Source organism: Colletotrichum godetiae (assembly GCF_030913485.1).
Source record: "Colletotrichum godetiae strain CBS 193.32 chromosome Unknown BDP55scaffold_44, whole genome shotgun sequence".
In the NCBI taxonomy this organism is placed as follows: domain Eukaryota; kingdom Fungi; phylum Ascomycota; class Sordariomycetes; order Glomerellales; family Glomerellaceae; genus Colletotrichum; species Colletotrichum godetiae.
In genome coordinates this window covers 136,463-155,830 of record NW_026851292.1, presented here as the reverse complement: position 1 = coordinate 155,830, position 19,368 = coordinate 136,463, and the positions used below count along the sequence as shown (strand labels likewise).

The window sequence follows — 19,368 nt, the reverse complement described above, 5'->3', positions numbered from 1 at the left end:
CAGATTTTTAATTCACGTCAAGCAAACTTCGGTGCCGGTCCCTATTAGTTAACTCTGGAAAAGAAATGTTCACATGCATCCAAGCAACAATGACACATGCAAAGTGAGGTGCCGAAGAAGGGTCCAGAGCCCTCACAAGCAGGGAGGAAACCCACAGTTGATAATCAATGCCGCTTCGATGAGATTCAACTTGAAGACTGCTAGCATACACATAAGTTCAAAGCTAAACACCAAGCTCAGACGCATTCCTGTTTCCATCTCATACGCCACCAACCACGATAAAGTCCCGAAATGAACAATAAAGAAAGCGACCAGGCATTGGATCCATCTGTCCTAACAACCGCAGCCACAAGACTTACACTCCCTCCCGCACCCTCCATCATCCAAATTCGCACAATCAGAATTCGTATCGCACGTCTTCCAATCCCCGTACCCCCTATTCCGCGCAGTCCAGCACCACCTGCCATCACCGTCACACGCCTTGTAACAGTAGCCGCTCGAACACCCGTAGTCACCCGGGTCGCTGTCCCAGCAATTTCCCCAGCCGCTGTGCCGCCACCCCCAGCCCCATCCCCAGTGGCTCACGGCGGTGGAGTTGACTCCTTCCTTGCTGTCGACGTCTGCAGAGAGAGTCGAGGAAGAGGCTTGCGGACGGGGTCCGACGGCGTGTTCGGGTCGGGGGGCCGGGCCCAGGGGGTGTTCTTGACACATGCGGATGTGTGCGGCATCGACGCCACTGCCGCCGGCGACGGCGGTGTCGAGAGATGCTGCGGTGTAGGCCATTACGCCGAGGGATCCGCACTGTTCGGCGGTTGTAGCTGGGGCTACGCCGGCGAGGATGGGGGTGGCGAGGAGGAGGAGTTGGGAAGTCTTCATTATGTGAAGGTGGTAAGTGCGTTTTTGTGGATTGAGTTTTCGGGGGATCCGGGTACGAGGAGTGGTGCGGGAGTCCCAACTACGTGGATAGAGTTTGGATTGACGGGAATCTCGGGAATTTCAAATGCTTGTTTATGACGATGGATAGTAATCAAGTTGATAGACAGGCGATAATGATGAGAGAGTGGGTGTGGTGTCAGTGGATGTTCAGATGTGTGGAAATGTGATGAATCTGCGTTCCCAAAAGCTGATGTTGGCAAAGGGGGTTTGCCAAAATTTATACTTGGACCTCCTCAACCCAATTCCCAACTCGTCATTGAACATATCCGTTGATTACCGTCCCGCTCCTAATCTTTGATCTCGATCAAGCTTGGAAAGGTTCCGTCGCCTCCGTCGGAATAGGAACATGAAGTTTAACATGCGAACACGAAGTCTACAGACGGCGGACTCGGTAGAGTGACCACGCCCCGGGATACCTCAGTTTTCCATTGATCCCTTTGAACCTGGACGGCCGGGCCGAGGCTCAACCTTGACGAACTCTTCCGGTCCCTTCGGCTTTTCTGAAAAGCCCGCCTCTTATCATCCGAAAGAAGATTCAACGTCATCTCGGGGGACTGATTATGGCAAAGTCTGATCTTAACAACGTTTTAGCTATGTGGGCAATAGCCTAGAATACCATTGTCGGGTTCGATAAGGTGGGTTCCGAGGCATGACTTGTATTTAGTCCAAGATGTCCGAAAAGTCTCAACGTTGTTTCTTGCTGGTAGACTTATATAAGTGAGTGATGTCATTAACTCTTGGAAAATGTCCTACGCAACTCGGAGTCCTCGGAAAATGGGATTAGAAGTTCGGCATGAAATGTATTGCATACTTTCCGTGACTTCTCTTTTCTTGAACTTCACATGAGGATGTGTTACTTCGTCCTCCATTATCTCAAAGTTGTTAGCTGCTCATGTGAGACCAATACTTGCAACCCATCTGCTATTGCCCGAGAGCATCATGACCTGCCGTGAGTAAGACTAATCTCGGCAGGTGCGGATAGACGCGGAACTTGATTAGAAGCAAGGTCGGTCTGATGCTCAAGGTTCAAACTTCAGATAGCATCGTTGCATCTGAAATCGTTAGTTATAACTATTCGAAAATCTGCTGTGTCCTCAAAGTGAGATTAGGTGTAAAGTTCCATAGGAACAAGATTACATGATGACTTCTTGTTATTGAGAACATCTTAGATCTGCGTTTCCGTGAAGTGCATCAAGGATACATGTAAGTTTGAATCTGTCGACTGAGAACCTGTGTATTTCTCCTTGTTCCCTAAGTATGCCCCGTCGATGATAGCGGGAAGAGGTTTCAATTGCCTGGACTGCATGCAAGGGCCCAGATCGATTATCATTATCTCGTCTAGACAATTATCTCATTATGAGTCAGATGAGCCCCAGGCAACGTTCACTTGTATAACAGAGTTGATTTCATCTCGTAGTCTACCTCCTAGCCAGCTCCGAGACAATTCCAACAGTTCGAATAAGTTGCAGTCACCCTGAGCCTATTACCTGGTTCTGGTATGGCGCTCTACCTTGGAGCGTATGCATTTAGGAAGGGCGGAGTTGTCTTTCATTTTTAGGGACTGAAGTTCATCCTAGGTCAAATAACACCGCAACTTGATCTCTTCAAAAATCCTAGAATTTGTTTACGTGCTGCATCAAATCTTAGAAACCCTCTCCGCGCCATTCGACGCAGCCCTAGGTCTCGCAGAGACGGATATCCCTTCTAATTTGCCCTCGTTCCTCCACCTCCCGATGTACTCCAAGAACGACACTGTTCCCTCAGCCCACACGACTCCGCGTGCCTGCTTTGCCCTCTCCTTCGGGTCTTCTGAGGCCGCTTGTCCGTGTCCGTTAAAATATCCCGGAGTACATCCCGCAAGCGACGAAAAGAACGGGGCCCTCTTCGCAACCTCTTGACTATGCTGCTCCTCTGCCTCTCGCGTCACCTCGATGATGGCCCTTTGACCAGGTCCCACTCGTCTCTCGGCCTCGGAAATGATGTACGTGACATGTCGAGCAATGAGGCCCAGCATGAACACATTGTTCCCCGTGATGGTGCCTTGAGACGTACCGGAGAAAAAGAGGTTGGGAAACTTGTTTGTGAGATATCCGTGTAGCGTGGCAGCGCCGTTGCGTCGCCACTTGTCATCCATCGAGAGACCATTGCGGCCGAGAACCTCGATACCGACTCGTTCCGCTGGGCTGCCTCCCGTACGACCACCGGTAACGGAATACCCTGTGCTGAAGATGATGACATCGACGGGATACTCCTGGCCGGCGACGACGATGCCCTTCTCTGTGGCGTTAGATGGGCCCTTGCCGTTCGTGTCGAGGAGGTGTACGTGTGGCTCATTGAAAGTTTCTAGATACTCATCGCTGAATGTTGGACGTTTGCACCAAGAGGGGTACCAGGGCTTCAATTTCTCAGCGGTATCTTCATCCTTGACGATGCTGCTGACACGAGCGCGCACGCCTTCCATATGCGGCAAGTCCAAGGCGTGAAACCAGGTCGCTCTTCGGTCTTGCTCTTCTGGGGAAGGGTTGACGATGCCGTGAGCGGGTGATCCCATGACGGCGGAGTAAGCAGGCATGTCAGTCCAGCCATCTTTCACCAGATTAGGTTGACCTGGCAGCACGGCGTTGGTCATGTGTCGGTTCAAGTTGATCTGCCTCTCAAACTGCCATCCTTTCTTGCTCGCGACAGTAGCTTTAAACGTTTCGGAGTCAGTTTCTTGTTGACCGCGCTCCTTGACGTAGGCCGGTGTTCGCTGGACCACGTACAATTCCTTGGCGAACTTGGCCAGCGTAGGAATTGCTCCTATGGCAGTCGCAGCCGTGCCGACTATTGCGACTCTTTTGTCTCTCAAGCCCGTGAGTGTTTGATCCTCTTGAGATCCACCGGTGACATCGTAGTTCCACCTAGAAGTGTGGAATATGTCCCCTTTGTAGGAAAGCAGACCGGGAATCTTGGGGACTTGTGGCTTTGTAAGAACGCCCGCAGCTAGGTAAACATACTGCGCCTTGACTTTTTGTTGAATTGCAGGTTCTCCCGGACCACGTCTCTCAGAGAGACTAATATTCCAGAGCTCCCTGTCATCATCCCACTGCAAGCTCTGCACATCAGAGCGAAACAGAGCCTTGTCGTCAAGCTTCCATCGCAACGCAATGAGCTCCGCATACTGTCTGATTTCTGAGGCAGGGGCGTATTTTTTGGTTGGAATGTATCCAGTCTCCTCAAGCAGAGGCAGGTAGCAGTAACTCTCGAGGTCGCAGTGCAGCCCAGGATACCGGTGCCAGTACCAAGTCCCGCCAAAGCCGCCAGCGGCATCGACGATTGAGATCTCGTCTGCGGTTGCGACGCCGGATTTGATGAGGTTTACCGCGTATAGAAGCCCTCCAAATCCAGCTCCCAAGATAAAGAAACGAGTGTGCCTGGTGTTGCGAAATGGCGATGGCTTAGTATTCAATACTGCGTGATCTGCCCATGGATCTTCGAGAAGTGAGTGAAGTCGATCCTCTGATGCTTCGTTGAGGGGTTGAAACTGTGCGGAGCCTTCTGGCCTAAGTCTCTTCTCGGCTTCTTCTGCATACTTTCTACGAACAGCGTCAAGCTTGTTGGGGTCAACTCGAGAGATGGGATCTTGCGGCGAAGGTGTCGACATGGTCCTGATATATATACGATGTATTTGATATGAGTTTCTCGAGCGAGTTCAATGACAGAGGTGGCTTGAAGAACGTGCCAAGGATGAAAATACGCTTGAGTACTGCTCTGAATAATTTGATGATCAATTCGTCGCTTTCGAACCAAAAGATGGCGAAATTTATGTTGATTTAAGACGCCGCTGCTGCTGACCCGCGTCTGGATGATAAGGCAAGCCGCACGTCATTTCAAGGCCCTCGGTACGCCATCATTCCTCGATCACACAAGCTGCAAGTCTTCGCACGAATACTGTCGGCACAACTCCGACATCGCTTCAGTTACAGGAAATAGCATAGAGTGATCGAGCCTGCAATCGTTGCCAACTAGCCAATCAAGCAATAGTTGAATCACTGGTTTAGCTGAGTATCCAATTTCATCATCCCAAGTACAGACTTATGGGGCAGATTACAAGTTTACAACAAAACTATGTTCCAATCCACTTCAAGACCTAGCATGACGATGGCTCTTTGCTGGTTTTAGTTCTTTCTTATCAATCGCAGCGTGTCAATCTCGCAACCCCACTTGGTCATCGCGAATCTTTACAATATTTCAAGTCCAGAGTGATTTTCTACTCGGTGTCTCGGAGTGACCAACACATAACCATTTGATTTTAGGTGCCTTAAGGGTAGGTAGCACAACAGCATATCAACCACTTGCTCAATCAAGAGACTGTGCTCAGCTATAGCAATTTGTAGTAATTGCTGTAGACTGTGAGTAATCCTCGATCAGCTATTAGCCGGACATGTTTCGCTAGTTCTAGGCACCGGCCCCCACTTCATAACAGCGTCAATCCTACTCGTTCCTCAAAGGACCCAGTAACCCAACAATAATCACAGCTACATGTGCTCATTGAGTCTAGGATAAAGTCACATTATTCATTGCTGTGAACTTACCACCCATCACCTTAAAACAGCTCGCTCATCCTTTTGTTTCCTGATTAAGCCGAATGACAACATCTTACAAAAATGTGTCGCGTCTGCGATCGACTCAACTACGACCCATTCCCACATGTACCCTTGGACGACGAAGACGGAGAGGATGATGGCCATGAGCTTCAGGAAGTGCCGGTCGTACCATTCAGGCGTAAGAACTTAAATCCGCTCCAGACAGTGGTAACACCTGCGCCGAGCCATGATGACGCTCCGATTTTCGCCGCGTACTTGAAACCGAAAGTCGCACCTGAGCCAGGTGATTGGGACTTTTCGTACCAACGACAAGCCCCATTTGGTATGGCGGTCTATGATACGACCCCATCAGCGACCCCAACGCGGGCCGCTAAGATGGTGCACGCTCTCTCACATCGCACCAGGCGTCACAACCGCGAATGGGGGCGGGACAGGATAGAAGTGGCTTGCTTCCCTCTTCCGTCTCATCTAAGCAGTCAAGAGCGGGCAAAAGCTTGCATTATTCACCACGGACACGAGATTCGGAACCGTGCCGTACTGGACAACATTGACGATGCGAAGTTCTGGTTCCTGTCTGAAGACTTCGAAGATGAGTGGTATTCCCGTGGAATCATCATCATCGACCGGCTGGAGGATACATGGGAGGACTCTTTCGAATGTGATGACACTAGGATCCAGTTTGAAGATGAAATGACGCAAAGCTCCTTTGGAAGTTTTGCAACAGTTCACTGGCGGCCGCGCGAAGAGACATGGGAGCGTTACGAAGAAGACTTTCAACCCGAGAGTCGAGTGCACATGAGGAAGTATGGGTTAGAGAGCATCGGCAGACTGCTAGGACGTGAAGGCATTGGCAGCAGTATTAGGGGCTTCTATGAACACTTCGCGCCTGATGGAGTTCTGGACCGAGAATTGGCTGTTGCGAGGAGGTAAGAATTACAACCCACTCTCTAGTTGGCGCAGAGTACTGATTGAGATGCTCGCAGAGGACTTGATATGCGACAGCAGCTTTTGAAGCAGAAACTTTCAAGAGTTATGAGGCTTGATTGTTCCAGTGACTAGCTGGCTTTCCATTGTCTTGGGCCAATACTGAGTCTCAATACTCACATGTAAACAGCATCTCACCAGAGAATGGTTCCTCAGCAGTGTTGATTCATTACAAGATCCTATCGGGGTCTTCTATGATACTCCACGTCGGGCCACGAACAAATGACAGTAGACCTCGGCATGGGTGCATTCTACAACGTTGATCAAGAGCTCCAAGCAAGGGCATATGACAAACATTTTAGGTTCCAGATGAGGCGTTTTAGACATTCACAGTTTGTCTGTTTCCGGGGCACAATCCTGTTTTAGTAACGTTCGAAACAGGGTATAAATAATGAATCCGCTACGGCAATTCCTTCACCAAAGCCTATTACTCCTCAGCCTCTTTCCCCTAAACTCCTGAATAGCAGTACAATAGCCGAAGACATCACCCATAGCCCCACATACCCGGTAGCTATTGTCCCTTTTGTGGCAAAAAAACAAAACATGCCTCCTCGATGACCAATGCTCGTAACTTCATAGCACAACTCAAGACCATGCAGCATGCCCTCGCGATCATCCACGTGCCTTTCTTCTTTCTTCCCTGTGTGATCACTGCCGGCTGCAGTTTTGTGAAGCTGGCAATGATGCCTTCGTGTATTGCAGAGGTTTTGTGTACAGGCCAGGCGTGGCGTGATCGTGGACTGGTCGTCTGTTGACCATTCGCGAATCGCGATCGCAGCTTCGCAACCTCGAGTCTTCGATTTATGTCTGGCGATGCATCATCGGGCATGCTTGAAGGTAGTAATTCCGGATGTGAGGCATCATGGTTTCTGTCGGTCGATGTACGTTCGTGAAGGAAGCTTGCGCTTTATAGGCTTTGGTATTCCGACATGCGAGGCTTTGATGTTCCGTGGGAGGTCTTCGAAGTTATGTGGAGGCTGCCGAGCCACCTTCTAGCATTTCTCGTGCCGACCACCTCCATTTTGTCTTGTGCCTTCGAGTTTTTGCGATCTCTAGAGGCGTACTCCATCTTTTCAGACATTGCGACCTTTGAGGTTGCCTTTTCGAGAGCACGCTGTCTGTCCGCAGCGAGAGCCGCGTGGAGGGGCCTTTGGTTTCTTGGGTAGACAGGCATGGTTGTGACTGAAGTGATGAGATCTCAAACGGAAGTATGATCAAGGGATGGTGGGTATCTTGGAGTGGAGAAGAGGTGGTTGTGGTAGATAGCAAACCGTAACGTCTTGTGAATAGGGAGAACGAGTAGCTTGCATCAATAGTAAGCGGTATCCGGTTGGAAGTATGGCTATGGTATTTATGGATACGATCTTTACGCCACGTTTACATTTGAAGAGAAACACGTGTGACTGATTTCCAATTCTTGCAAGTCAAGGAAAACAAATTCCCAAACCCCCCTGGGCCGTCATCTTGGTCGCAAAGTGCGAAAGTCCTTTGGCGGTGTCTAAGGTAAGCCACGAACACACCAACCCCGCATACTCCGAAAGTCCGAAGAGCCAGTGCAGGAAGAACAAGTCAGCTGGAGCCAGCCACATGGTGGCGCTAGATCAGTCCCCCAGATTGAATGCGTGCTAAGTTGAGTATAGGATTAGTAAAGGATCTTGGAGTAATCCTTACTGGGTAGGAAATTGTCGATCTGCTTTCAACACGTGCTCAGATGGAAAGCAGCGCCAATCAGCACGTAGTAACATATCTTACGAGGTGTTGAATGCGCTACTAAACGTCATTCTCGCTTGGTGTCGCGATGTTGCTTGATAATAGTCCGACATTTGACACCCGCGACGATGTAGGACGATGCTTTTCACCAACATCACACGCTTTTTCCTTTGCTTGATGACATTACCAAGCCACCACTTTTGACTATCTACCTAGGACAGAGGTCATCGCCGATTATCGTCCGCCAATATGTCGATTGAACGCGCTTTGAATGTGACCAGCACCGCCGAGGCACAAATCCTCTACGACGACTGGGCCGAAAACTATGATCGCGACCTCCTGGGCGCAGACCAAAACTACGTCGCGCCAGTCATTGCCAGCCAGTACGTGGTCAAGTATGTCGGTTTATCTGCCATTGCCAAGTCGAGAGTTCTGGACGCTGGATGTGGAACAGGCCTTGTCGGAGCCAACCTCGCGAAGCTTGGAGCCACGCAGATAGATGGCATAGACCTCAGTCAAGGGATGCTCAAAGTCGCTGAGAGATCTGGTGTGTACCAGTCTTTGAGTACGACAGACCTCTCCAAGCCTTTGTCTCAGGCCTCAAACTATTACGATGCCGTCGTATGCGTCGGTACGATGACCGAGGGTCACGTAGGACCCGAAGCCTTTGACGAGTTTGTGAGAATTGTCCGCCCTGGCGGGTTTATTGTCGCAACTGTGTACGAGGCTGTTTGGGAGAAGAATGGTTATAAGGAGAAGATTGCCTCACTTGACAAGTCAGGAAAAGTCAAACTCTTGAGTGATCAGTTGGAAGACTACAGACGTGGGAAAGGTGCGCGTGCGATCATGGTTGTTCTCCAAGTTTATTGACGGATGTCAAGGAGTAGGCCGTAGATGATAATCCACAGATGACACACGAAAGAACTTGTTAATGTGATGATGTTATCAAAGCTATGAGGGAGGTTAATTAAACAGGCCCTGTTCATTAATAGCTTATGCAGAAATCATAGAGTGCGTACGCTACCTACGTTGAAGTGCAGCTCTGAACCCAGCTCTAGCATTTTTGTTTCTAGAACCTCGAAAGATGTGTCCAGCTTCTGGGATTCAACCCACATTCATTGCCGCCTTTCCTCGCCACCCAACGGAGATTGCCTTTGCCCCCCCCCCCCCCCTCCCTCCAAAAAAAAAAAAAAAGACCAAAGATCGCGACCGAGAAAACGCAAACCATCCGCCTCGAAAGCAGCCTAAGCGCCAGCCGCAAACCGCCCAACGCGGCGGAGCTGGGACGGCGGGGAAGAAGAAGTTGGATCCCGCGGCGCGGATAGGCGACTGTGGCGACTCGGATAATCGCCGTAGCGAAAGATCTCAAGTCTCTGTCTCATCGCTGCACTCAACAACTAAGACCCGCCTTGCTAGCTCAATCGGTAGAGCGTGAGACTCTTAATCTCAAGGTTGCGGGTTCGACCCCCGCGTGAGGCTCAAATCCTCACCGCGATTGGCCAAGCCACTCGTCGGGTCTATTATTTTTTCACGTCTTGTGTTTTTGGAGCCGGTAGACAATAAGTTCTGCTTCACATTGAGGTAATGTCCAAGCACGTAGGCAAATTCATAAGCCCTCACTTTTAGCCCGGTGAAGGTGTAATTCAGAAGTACCTTAATTCCATCGCTGAGTTGATTGACATCGCCTTCGGTGTGCACTAACTAACACGCATAAAACCCCACCTAGAAACAAACAAGGTCCAAGAATCACCACTGACACGAGCATACAGTCGAACTCTTACGAGCGTCGTCTTTGACGTCTCATAACGTATCTCAATGCAAGGGACGCTATTCAAGCCAAGATGACAAAAAAAGACAAATCTTGATCTAACACCAACATACCGAGGCAGGCTGACTGTAACCGTCACCATCTCTCACACGCTCCGCCACGAGCAAAACTAATCCGCGGGCAAATACATTCGCAACAATCTCACAAGAGTTTTGGAAAAGAAACCCCATAGTGCCCCCCTGTCTAGCCTCCATTCGTTCCCCCACACACACATTAGTACCCGACAACACAAACGACCTAAGCGACCTGGTAAAACAACAATTATCACTAAACTCCCAAAGGTCAGAGCGTAGCTATCGACGATCAAGGTTCCAGGCCACAGACTAAGCGAGAAGATCACTGAATCTGACCAAGGCACGCTAGAATAGCTAGGATACCTGTCGATGACATCCCAGAACGCAAATCCCCTAGCATCAACCCCGTCCCCTCCATCCCTCGATCATCGCCGGCCCGAGCTCCCGGGGATCACCAAGTTTAAACTAGCGGGTCTCCCTCCATTCAGGCTTCCCTAGTGCGACCTCTACCTTGAGCAAGAGGTGGGAGTGGGTGGGGGATCTGAGTAGAATTGGGGAGGTGGAGGGGGGCGGCCAAGAAGGGACCGTGAGGTTCGTTCTCGTTTAATAATCGGCCAGTCTCCGCCAAAGACGGGCGGATGATAAGAGCCGAGCCGGAAGACCTTGAAGTTTGGTCAGTGTAAAGGGCACATGGGCACCAGGGAAATCCGTCTTAAAAGAAAAGCGGGCTCCCCATCTCGATACTTTTCACGTTGGAAGAGACGTTGTTCGAGATATGTGGTAGCGGCAGGTTGAGCCGACACAACTTGAGGCTATGTGGATTGCAGGCAAAACCCAAGTTCTCAGCCCTGTTGCTGGCATCAAGTTCGCGCGCTATGTGAATGTGATGGCAAGGTAGAGAGGCATGATCTATTCACACCCACTTGCTCCCAGCAAAACTTGGTTTTGGACCCCAAAGAGAAGGAAAAAAAGAAGGTTTCCCCATGCCATCCTTGTGTCATGTATGACACGCATCTGCCTCCGGTTCCCGCAACGACCGTGAGACTTGGCTCACTAGTCAGGGCACACCATCATACATCGCAGGTGAGGACCACTGATGTAAAGTAGGGTGATGCTTACTACCTTCAATCGCGGGTCCTCGTTGTGTCCTAGAGTGGCACAATGGTCACGTAGCATCACTGAGCCTCCATCCTAGCGGGTAACACCACCCTCCCCGAGTCCTCTTTCTCTTCCCCCGGGTGGACTCCCCGGCTCTCTGGTCTCAGTTCCCTAATCAACTCACCAGTAGCCTCCCGCTTCCCAGTTCCATCTCATGGAACGACGGGTGGGCAGTCAGAAGCTAGATCGTGCTACAGGATAGACCTGTCACCGTTGTCAAACTCGCCCAACCCCACGTCGCCGTCGCAGCAGTGTCACTATCTGAACAGCGACTAAACAAGCGGTTTCAACCAACGAGAAACACGCGATGAAGCTTTCCACCGTGGGGTCGGTGCGGAAGACGAGACAGCTGCACAAAAGCGCTGAAGAACCATTGAAGTAGTGCAAACGAGTCTGTATCAAAACTTCCGTCCATCCAAGTCTCCAGTCTTCGAGACGCAGACACATGAGAGGCGCAGCAACTACGATTCAGAGCTCAAGACCCAGTGTAACCAACAACGTCGTACCATCTCTACGATCCGTAAAATGTGACTTTAGTCCCTAGTGTAACGATACACGTGTCACCAGCCTCTTGTCAGAAGTGTCGTGGCGCTGCCCTAATGAGCCTCCCAACCAAGGCCCTGCGCCTCCCCTTTCCCGCGGAAGACCAGGGCGAAGTGATTGGCGAACCAACGACTATGGAATAACCTCGTTTCCGCAGTGACGTGGCGCAGACAATGATTTGAGTTGTCGATGGCGCTGCCGGAGGGGAGGAGGGGAAGAGAATGACAAGCCGGCAGAGGGTCGCCGAGCCGGATGTGCCCAGGCGTTGCACGGAATCGCCCCCGAGAGAGCTTGTTGGTGATGTTGCGAGCCAAGCCTGCCTTGGTGGTGATGTTGCGATTCTGACATTTTGGTGTTCTTCGACGGATGGTCCCCCGGTGATCCAGAACTGGGACCGCTTTGAAGCTTTTCGCAGCATCTTGCCAACGGTACCACCAAGGTGGCAAGAATGCAAAAGTGTGTGTTAGCCGTAAACCCGTAAAGTCGCTAGAACCTGCTATAGCAACCCCTCGCGATGTCCATAGTTGCTCGGCCCCACTCCACATATCTTCGAACATGAAGCTATCCAGCTTTGCCCAGTTATCGAATCCTTCCTCACAATCCAATAATGACTCCGGGGGAAAAGGAAGTTGTTCATCATGACCTGTAGTAAAAGATCTCGCGAGTACCATGCCTCGGCGAGTCCCCAGGCTCAATTCTTGCTTCGTTTGTACATAAAATAAGATCCTATGTGCAAAAAAAGGGTTCGGGTGCAATTGATTGCCCCTTGTCTTTTTTCGAATTCTCCGTACAACACAACACCCCTTTCGCAGGCCTGTGATTCAGCAACAAACAAAAAAATGGTGAAAGATGATAGAAAAGCAGAGTTATGTCGTATAGACAATGTCAACAAAAACGAAACCCAATTCCAGACCGAATCCAGCCCCATTTCATCCTCTCTGCTGGGTATTGCACTAGAGGAAAAAAAAGGCCCGGCCTCTTCCTCATCCCCTGCGCCTCCTCTCTGTGCCGCGCCCATTAAGAAAATCATCCCTATGCCATCGCCCTTTTTTCTGTTTGAAGTGTTTGCAACTCCTTTTTTTTTTACCCAGGCTCGGTCATCCAGCGAACCGGGCCGTGAACAAAGAGAAAAGAAACAGCAACCGAGAATAAGCTTCCGCCCTTCTCACTCCTTGCTGTTTAGATGGTGCAGACATTAAGGTGTTAACGAATGGTTTGAGGGGGGCCAGTTTGGCTACGCCCACTCAGAGTTTGGTGAGGTCCAAATGATGGAAGGAAAAAAAAAAGGAATGATTGGAGCAAAGTAATTTTTGTAAGAGAAAAAAGTTGACGAGGGAGACAGAAGTTGAGTTAGGAAGGCATTGTAAGCCCCTCGTGTCAACACATTATCGTACATCGAAGTTCCTTCTTCGAATCCGGCTTACTGTCATGGGACCATCATGACAAAGACCCAATTGTAGAGGCCTAACGTGGTTTACATGGCTTCATTTCCGTGACGTTCATGAACAATCATGATTTGTTGCCTGGTGTTTGTTCTGATGTAATAAAACATCCAAAAAGTGTTGCTACGCAGCTCTTGGGAACTCCTATTGAGAGAAGCCCCAATCCACCGGGCCTGCCCCGTGCTGTGCTAGATCGAGCCGCTTCAAGAAGAGAGCTCAAGGTTCGATTACAAATTCAAACTCTCTAGATGATGTTTGCGATGCTCAACCTGTCCTGGGGCCGGCCCTTGGTGCTTGTTGTTGGGCTGTTGGTGCTACTGCCCTCGCCAGGGCCTGGCATTATGCTCGGTAGCGTCGGCGTGCCTTCGGTCTTGATCCCGGCGGGTAGAGCAGACGTCCAAGTCGCGGATGTCGGCGTGGGCGTCGTGTTGCCCGAGGCCAGCCCCCGCAAGGCCGCCTCAAGACGCTCCCATCCTCCCCATTCCTTAACTTCGTCCTCGCTCAGCCCAGTTCTCTGCTCGGCGCTGAATAGACCACTGCTGGCGCCACCAGAAGCTGTGATCGATCCGGGGGAAGTCGGAGAGAGGATGGCCTCGCGCTCGCCGCCGGCCCAGACCCAGGCCGAGTCTGGCGCCGCTTGCAAATCGGCGCTGACATATGCTAGGAGCTCCTCGTCCTGCATCAGAGCCTCCTGTAGCGGGGTAGGTCCAGAACGACCTTGGGGAGGAGGAGGCGGGGCAAATGGTTTCGGAGGTGTCGTGCGGGCAACAAATGCCGCATACTCGGTGCGCTTTGTGCCTAGTGTAGACACGAAGAAGGCGAGGAATCGTCCACAGGGGATAGCAACATCGCGTTTCGAGTCTACGGTCGCTAGAGCGCGCAGGCACGTCGTTGCATGCTCCCAGTATCCCGCCAGAAGGAGGAAGAGAGCACAACGGAAGGTGTGGGTAGTGAGGAGGGCCGTAGCGCCGTCGGCAAGGGTAGGGGTTGCACGCGAGAGAAGGGACGCTGTTTCAAGAGCAATATGAGTGCACTGCTCCATGGCAGCAAGACGTACATCGGACGGGCAGGCTGGAGCCAGGTTGTGGCGGTGTAATGCGAGACGAGCGTGGAGAAGGTAGGTATAGGGCGTTAGGAGGTGAGGCGAAATTTGCCCTGTGCTAGCCGTGTCGCAAACCTGGGGGAACTGTCCATGGCAGGCGTTGAAGTGCGTCTCGAAGGTTGCGAGCCTGGTGGGTACCACAACAGGGGCAGCCAATGTCTTGATCAAAGAAGAGTATGATCTAATGACGTTGATCACAGCCAGGAGGGAGTGGTTCAGGGGCTCGCGGCCAGGAGGAACCATAATGCCTCCCTCATGAATGTAATGGTCGTCCACCGGGGCAGGAAGCGAGACGTCGCAGTCAGTGTCGTCGATCAGCACTGGTCGTCCAAGGTCCAGAGCCAGACTCCTGTCCAGGATGTAGATCGTCCACCACACGCGCCGTCGCATTTCGCCTTCAATCACAGGCCACGGTCCGGATTCCGAGTACAATCCCAAGTCTTGACCAGCTCGCACTGCCGTGCCCAGCCACGTCCAGGCAGCTGATTTCTGGTTCATCTCGTTGAGACAGAGAGTAACGAGAAGCAGAGCGCGTACGTTGTCGAGGACGTAGTCGTTGTTCCAAGGGTCGATCATACCCCTAGCAACTTCCAGCAGTTCCGCCGCCCGAAATGCGCGATGGGGATCCTGACTGAAGAGGCTGCCGAGTGCGAGAGCCGCGAAGAACGTCGACAACCATGCCGGCTGCACGGATTTCGTGTTGCCGATTCTGTAAAGGTCGTCGACTCCCGTCTGGAATGTTGGCCAGTGAAGGATGGGAAACATGGTGTGCGCAGAGCCGTAGTACGTGTGCAGGAGCTGTTCAGTCGTCTGCCTGGGAGGCAATTCAGGTCTCTGAGGGTCGAACAATGGCGTTGAAGGTGCCTGGCGGTACTGGGCAGGTGCCTTCCAGATGCCTCTGGAGAAGATGCGTATGTTCGATCTTGCCCGCGCCAAGTCGTGGATAGGGGCTGGCCGCTTCCTTCGCTTGATGTCGGTTCCTAGCTCTGGTAGCTGAAGAGGTAATTGCTCAAGGCCATCCGGATCGACGTCCATCGCACCGTCTCGCTCCTGGAGCGCTCTCCTCAAGTTGCTGTTGTCTCGCCTGAGGCGTTCCATCTGCTTCTCGAGGTCCTGCACCTGCTTGATCGAGGACATCCGTCGGTTAGTCTCTTTGGTAAACTGGCACTTGACATTGCGGCTTGAACACTCTGAACAACTCGTCGTCTCTGTAGCGTCGCATTTGACCTTCCTCTCCCGGCATGCATCGCAGCTTGGGTCCTTCCTTCTCTGCCTGTACGCCCTCTTCTGGGCTTGCGAAATGGGGGGTAAAGAGGCCGTTGACGGGCCAGGTGTGCTTGCCACAGAATCGGCTGAGGGCAGAGAGTCGCGGCCCATCATTGAGCCAGCAGTCACCGGCGTGTAGGGTGTGAAGGCGTTTTGGTTCATCGGTGGTAAAGGTGGAATGCCAATGGGCTGAGGTGGTGGTGCCGCAGTTGTTCTCGCTCCAGTATTCATTAGACCTCGCGGGATGTACTGGGCAGGTTGTCTTGGAGATGTGGCAGAGGAGACTGAAGATGAGTCGTACGACCTGGTGGAGGGATTAGGAGATCGTGGATATGGGTTGTGTGACGACGCAGCCATGGCGGAGCGCGGTTCAACGGACCAGTGCTCGCGAGTCTGATTCAAAGGAGACTCCATAGGCTCCCCAAGTCGGTGGACGATAGGCAAACGGCGCTCCACGAACATACAGACGATTTGTCGAGGGTTGTGGTTGGAAGGTTGCCGTGTACTGGGCCCAACACTCGGCTAAGGGTCCCGAGACGTTATGTGGACAGACGATCTCTTTTGTGCGCAATGCAGTATTCTCCGGGAGATCAAGTGCCGTGTTCTGCAAGTCGAACCTTTGCAAGATTCGTCTCTCTTCGCGTCCAGGCAACGAGCGCACAGCGGTATTCTCTAGCGATGTTGAAGCGTATTCGTTGTACTATAGCTCTGTGTGGCCCAAAGTCGGCTAGATCCTCAATGCCCAATGGTTTTCTTGTCTGAGCTCCGCCTTCCGAGTATAGGACTGCAGAGCAGGCGAGAGAAAGAGGCACGGCTGCCGTGCTGTTTGATGCTACCGTCGAAGACGCTGACACCAAACGGCATCTGTTACGCAACAGCTTGATTAGCGGATAGACTCTTCGTGATCCGTCGAGAGGGCTGTCGGCTTGTATGTCATATGCAAGCAGCGAGCAAGAGTCTAAGCAAGCATAGTCAGAACGAAAGAGGGCAGCGTGGGTCGTGGAGGAAGGAAGCCGGTAGGGGCAGACAAGCACCAGATAGATGTAGTTTGGGCGGAGGGCAGAGAGATGTAAAGAATGGCAAGCTGTGTGGCTCTGCGGGATGGTGGCAGAAATGTAAAAGACTAATAGCAAGCGGCGTCTAGTCGGAGCAACGAGGAAGCGGGTAAGGTAGACGGACAAGGGAGGCTAAGGCAAGGCAAGCAAGGTATGGTGGTCTTGGGCCGTCATGTCACTCGACGGGTACAACACCGCCGGAGGTTTTAGTGACGATGGTTTGCGGTGCCCTCGAGGCATTAGGTCTGGACTGGATCCGGGGCTCTCCGCGCCTTGAAAGCAGAATCGGAAATATTATCTCTGGAGAGTGGTGGAGGGCTGGACGGGATCCCTGCTGCCGCTGGACCCAGGAAGCAAGGAGGAAGAACAGGGCTGTGGAAGATGCTCATCAACCAAAGTAACTAACGTGTTTCGACCGGAGAGTGGGCGCTGCTGGGATGCCAGGGTCCCGGTTCAAGAGAGCAGGGGGTCCAGGAACCTCGGACAAGTCACCAGGAAACCCCATGATCCCTGCCTTCAAGCAGTGTCGACACCAAGGATTGGTGATGGCGAATCGGCAACAACTTCGAAAATAAGGTCGCTGTGCCGCGACTCAATGGCATTTCCCGTCGAACAAGCCCACTTGGACTCTACTAGGGTGTTTTTCTCAACCTCTTGCGCAGGAGGCAGGGGGCAATGTGAACCGTGAACGTTGATGGTCCCCAAGACAAGGATTCGGGTTGAAAGGGGCTGATAAGTCGATATGGCTTGACTTGTATGATCGTGGGTACCACGCGTCGAGCTCCCTCGTCGGGAATTTTGCAACAGGTGGGCCGTACCAAGACAGGAGAAGCCGCTATAGATCCTGATCCAAAGGACAACGGACTCTAAGATGGAGGCACCTACGTATGTAGGTGAAATTTGCCCTTATGCAACCCTCACCCACGCTTAGAGGGGGGGAACTTGGGAACAAGAGAGAGGGCTTTGAGGTAAGATGCAAAGGGTGTTGGGGTACAATGTGGATGGGTGTAGAGAGCCCATCGTTGGTTCGGTTGGCCTACTAAGGTAAAATCTGCAGGAAGCTCTTCCGCTTCTGCACTCGGTTGCAGGAGACTTGTTGTTGGAGCTGTTGAGAATCGACCGGCATTCTTTCGGGTTGTACCACTGACACTTTGGTGCTGTGGGCTGAGGGCGACTATTTTAGGACATGATGTGCATCGAGAATCCTCCCAGCAATCTTTGCAGCAGCGTGCAGATGGGCCAACCTGGTCCAGGTCATTTCCATTCTCCTCTTTGCATCTGTCCCTTGTCTCGCCATCATCTTGTGTGTTCTGCGAGGCCAGGCTGGAGGCCACGCCGCAAGAAAACAGCCGACAGACGAGCCGACCACAACCAGCCTGGGCGATGGACGTGCGCTTGATGAGAAGGGGCCGCTAAGCCGTTCGTCGGGAGCTATCGAACAATGATCATCGGGGGATTTCGCTGCTACTGGCCGCGATGAGACTATGAGTCGATTGGGTGTTTGGGCAGGCATGGCCTTGGCCACGCAACCGCGTCCCGATCTTGTCATAAAATCTGGCATAAGGTAATGTCCGTGGCTGTGCTAACAACGGTCGAGGTTAAGGGCGGGCGACTAGCCGATACCCGGCCCGGGCGAAGATGGGGGTTTTGGTGATATGGACAGGAACAAGGACATATTCCGGCTCCAGACGGGAGGAAGACGAGACAAATGAAACATGTGGCATACGCACCAAACTTGACGGCTGACTTTGAGGCAGGCTTCTGTGTTCCAGACCGGTTTGCTAAGCTGCTACTGATGAGCTTCGGAATGTTTGCGGGCTATGAGGTGGTGGGTGTTCCGCGTCGACGTAGTGGCTCGTCCGCGGTTTTCTGCAACGGCCAAGCACGTGGTGCGTCTATTGCTGACACAAAGAGTCAATAAGCATATCTCAGTGACAGAACCAAATCCCCGACTGACGTTTTATCTCTCCGAACGACGTCGATGGACTGGCACAGACAAGGTAAGAGTGATGTACAAGCAGCCGGCCGCTGCTCAGTGCTGGCAGGTTTCTCAAACGTGAGGCGTTGGAAGGTTTCGATGGCCCTGTGTCAAGGGAAAGGCTTGGTATCTGAACTGGGGTCCTCGCACCGCCTTGTGGTGCTCGTCGTGCTTTTCGAACGCCTGTCGACCAATTCGAGACTCTTCTCCGGGCTGTTGGCTAGGGGCTGAGATTGGCTGGGGGGGCTTTGTAGAAGCGGGAGTCTGCACGTTGCCGCAAAAGAATACGGCCGGCTGTGCCCACCGGCCACGCAATAGGCGTGATGTTGCAAGGGTCTGATGTTGCTGCTAGTGGCAGGGTGGAATGTGACGGGTTTGACAGGCCCGAGGCCGACGGAACCGCTATGCGGCAACAAATGGGCTTCCTTCCAAAATCTGCTTGCCCACGTTCCTTTCCCAAGGCAAGATCGGCCAGCCAGCAACGGAACCCGGGGAGTGAAAATCTGACAGAGGATATGTGCTGCAATTGGTTCAGGGTTGTCTGGACTCTGTATTCTTGAAAGAGACAGATCTAGAACCAGACCTGAGTTGCGAAAGCGACCAAGAATGTCTCAGAGTGTTGGTCAATTTCGGGTCTTTTCAGGAAAGCAAATTTCCCTAAGCTGGCTGTAGGAATCTTGACTTAAGATTTGGGGCCACGAAAGTAGAATGTATCAGGACTCGGGAGTCCCAGGACTGAGGGGAATGACACCTAGGGATGAAGGCC

The 19,368-nt window shown here is 52.1% G+C and overlaps 5 protein-coding genes and 1 non-coding gene across 6 annotated transcripts; 3 read left to right on the top strand and 3 right to left on the bottom strand.

Moving 5' to 3' along the window:
* Positions 1–132: 132 nt before the first annotated feature.
* Positions 133–1,102, bottom strand: BDP55DRAFT_718683 (uncharacterized protein; the record flags this gene model as incomplete). The annotated part of the gene is made up of 2 exons (XM_060578415.1): positions 360–1,102; positions 133–200 (listed from the first exon to the last, which is right to left on the bottom strand). Exons 1-2 carry the CDS (start codon positions 874–876, stop codon positions 133–135), a joined length of 585 nt encoding a protein of 194 aa, XP_060425712.1. The 5' UTR covers positions 877–1,102.
* Positions 1,103–2,572: 1,470 nt separating this feature from the next.
* On the bottom strand, positions 2,573–4,579 carry BDP55DRAFT_732010 (uncharacterized protein; the record flags this gene model as incomplete). The annotated part of the gene is made up of 1 exon (XM_060579890.1): positions 2,573–4,579. One exon carries the CDS (start codon positions 4,577–4,579, stop codon positions 2,573–2,575), a length of 2,007 nt encoding a protein of 668 aa, XP_060425711.1.
* A 748-nt stretch (positions 4,580–5,327) lies between these two features.
* Positions 5,328–6,799, top strand: BDP55DRAFT_286308 (uncharacterized protein). The gene is made up of 2 exons (XM_060566517.1): positions 5,328–6,448; positions 6,506–6,799. Exons 1-2 carry the CDS (start codon positions 5,583–5,585, stop codon positions 6,579–6,581), a joined length of 942 nt encoding a protein of 313 aa, XP_060425710.1. The 5' UTR covers positions 5,328–5,582; the 3' UTR covers positions 6,582–6,799.
* A 1,409-nt stretch (positions 6,800–8,208) lies between these two features.
* Positions 8,209–9,327, top strand: BDP55DRAFT_675220 (S-adenosyl-L-methionine-dependent methyltransferase). The gene has a single exon (XM_060575725.1). The coding sequence runs from the start codon at positions 8,466–8,468 to the stop codon at positions 9,084–9,086; it is 621 nt and encodes a 206-aa protein (XP_060425709.1). The 5' UTR covers positions 8,209–8,465; the 3' UTR covers positions 9,087–9,327.
* Positions 9,328–9,622: 295 nt separating this feature from the next.
* Positions 9,623–9,695, top strand: BDP55DRAFT_t267. Its single transcript has one exon. It is a non-coding gene; the product is annotated as a tRNA-Lys (tRNA).
* Positions 9,696–13,445: 3,750 nt separating this feature from the next.
* On the bottom strand, positions 13,446–16,031 carry BDP55DRAFT_559896 (fungal-specific transcription factor domain-containing protein; the record flags this gene model as incomplete). The annotated part of the gene is made up of 1 exon (XM_060569944.1): positions 13,446–16,031. One exon carries the CDS (start codon positions 16,029–16,031, stop codon positions 13,446–13,448), a length of 2,586 nt encoding a protein of 861 aa, XP_060425708.1.
* Positions 16,032–19,368: the final 3,337 nt, after the last annotated feature.

Excerpts from the sequence above, each read along its gene's own strand:
- BDP55DRAFT_675220 (XM_060575725.1), top strand. The coding sequence starts at position 8,466 with ATGTCGATTGAACGCGCTTTGAATGTGACCAGCACCGCCGAGGCACAA.
- BDP55DRAFT_286308 (XM_060566517.1), top strand. The coding sequence starts at position 5,583 with ATGTGTCGCGTCTGCGATCGACTCAACTACGACCCATTCCCACATGTA. Across the intron at positions 6,449-6,505 it reads GAATTGGCTGTTGCGAGGAG|AGGACTTGATATGCGACAGC; the intron begins GTAAGAATTACA and ends AGATGCTCGCAG.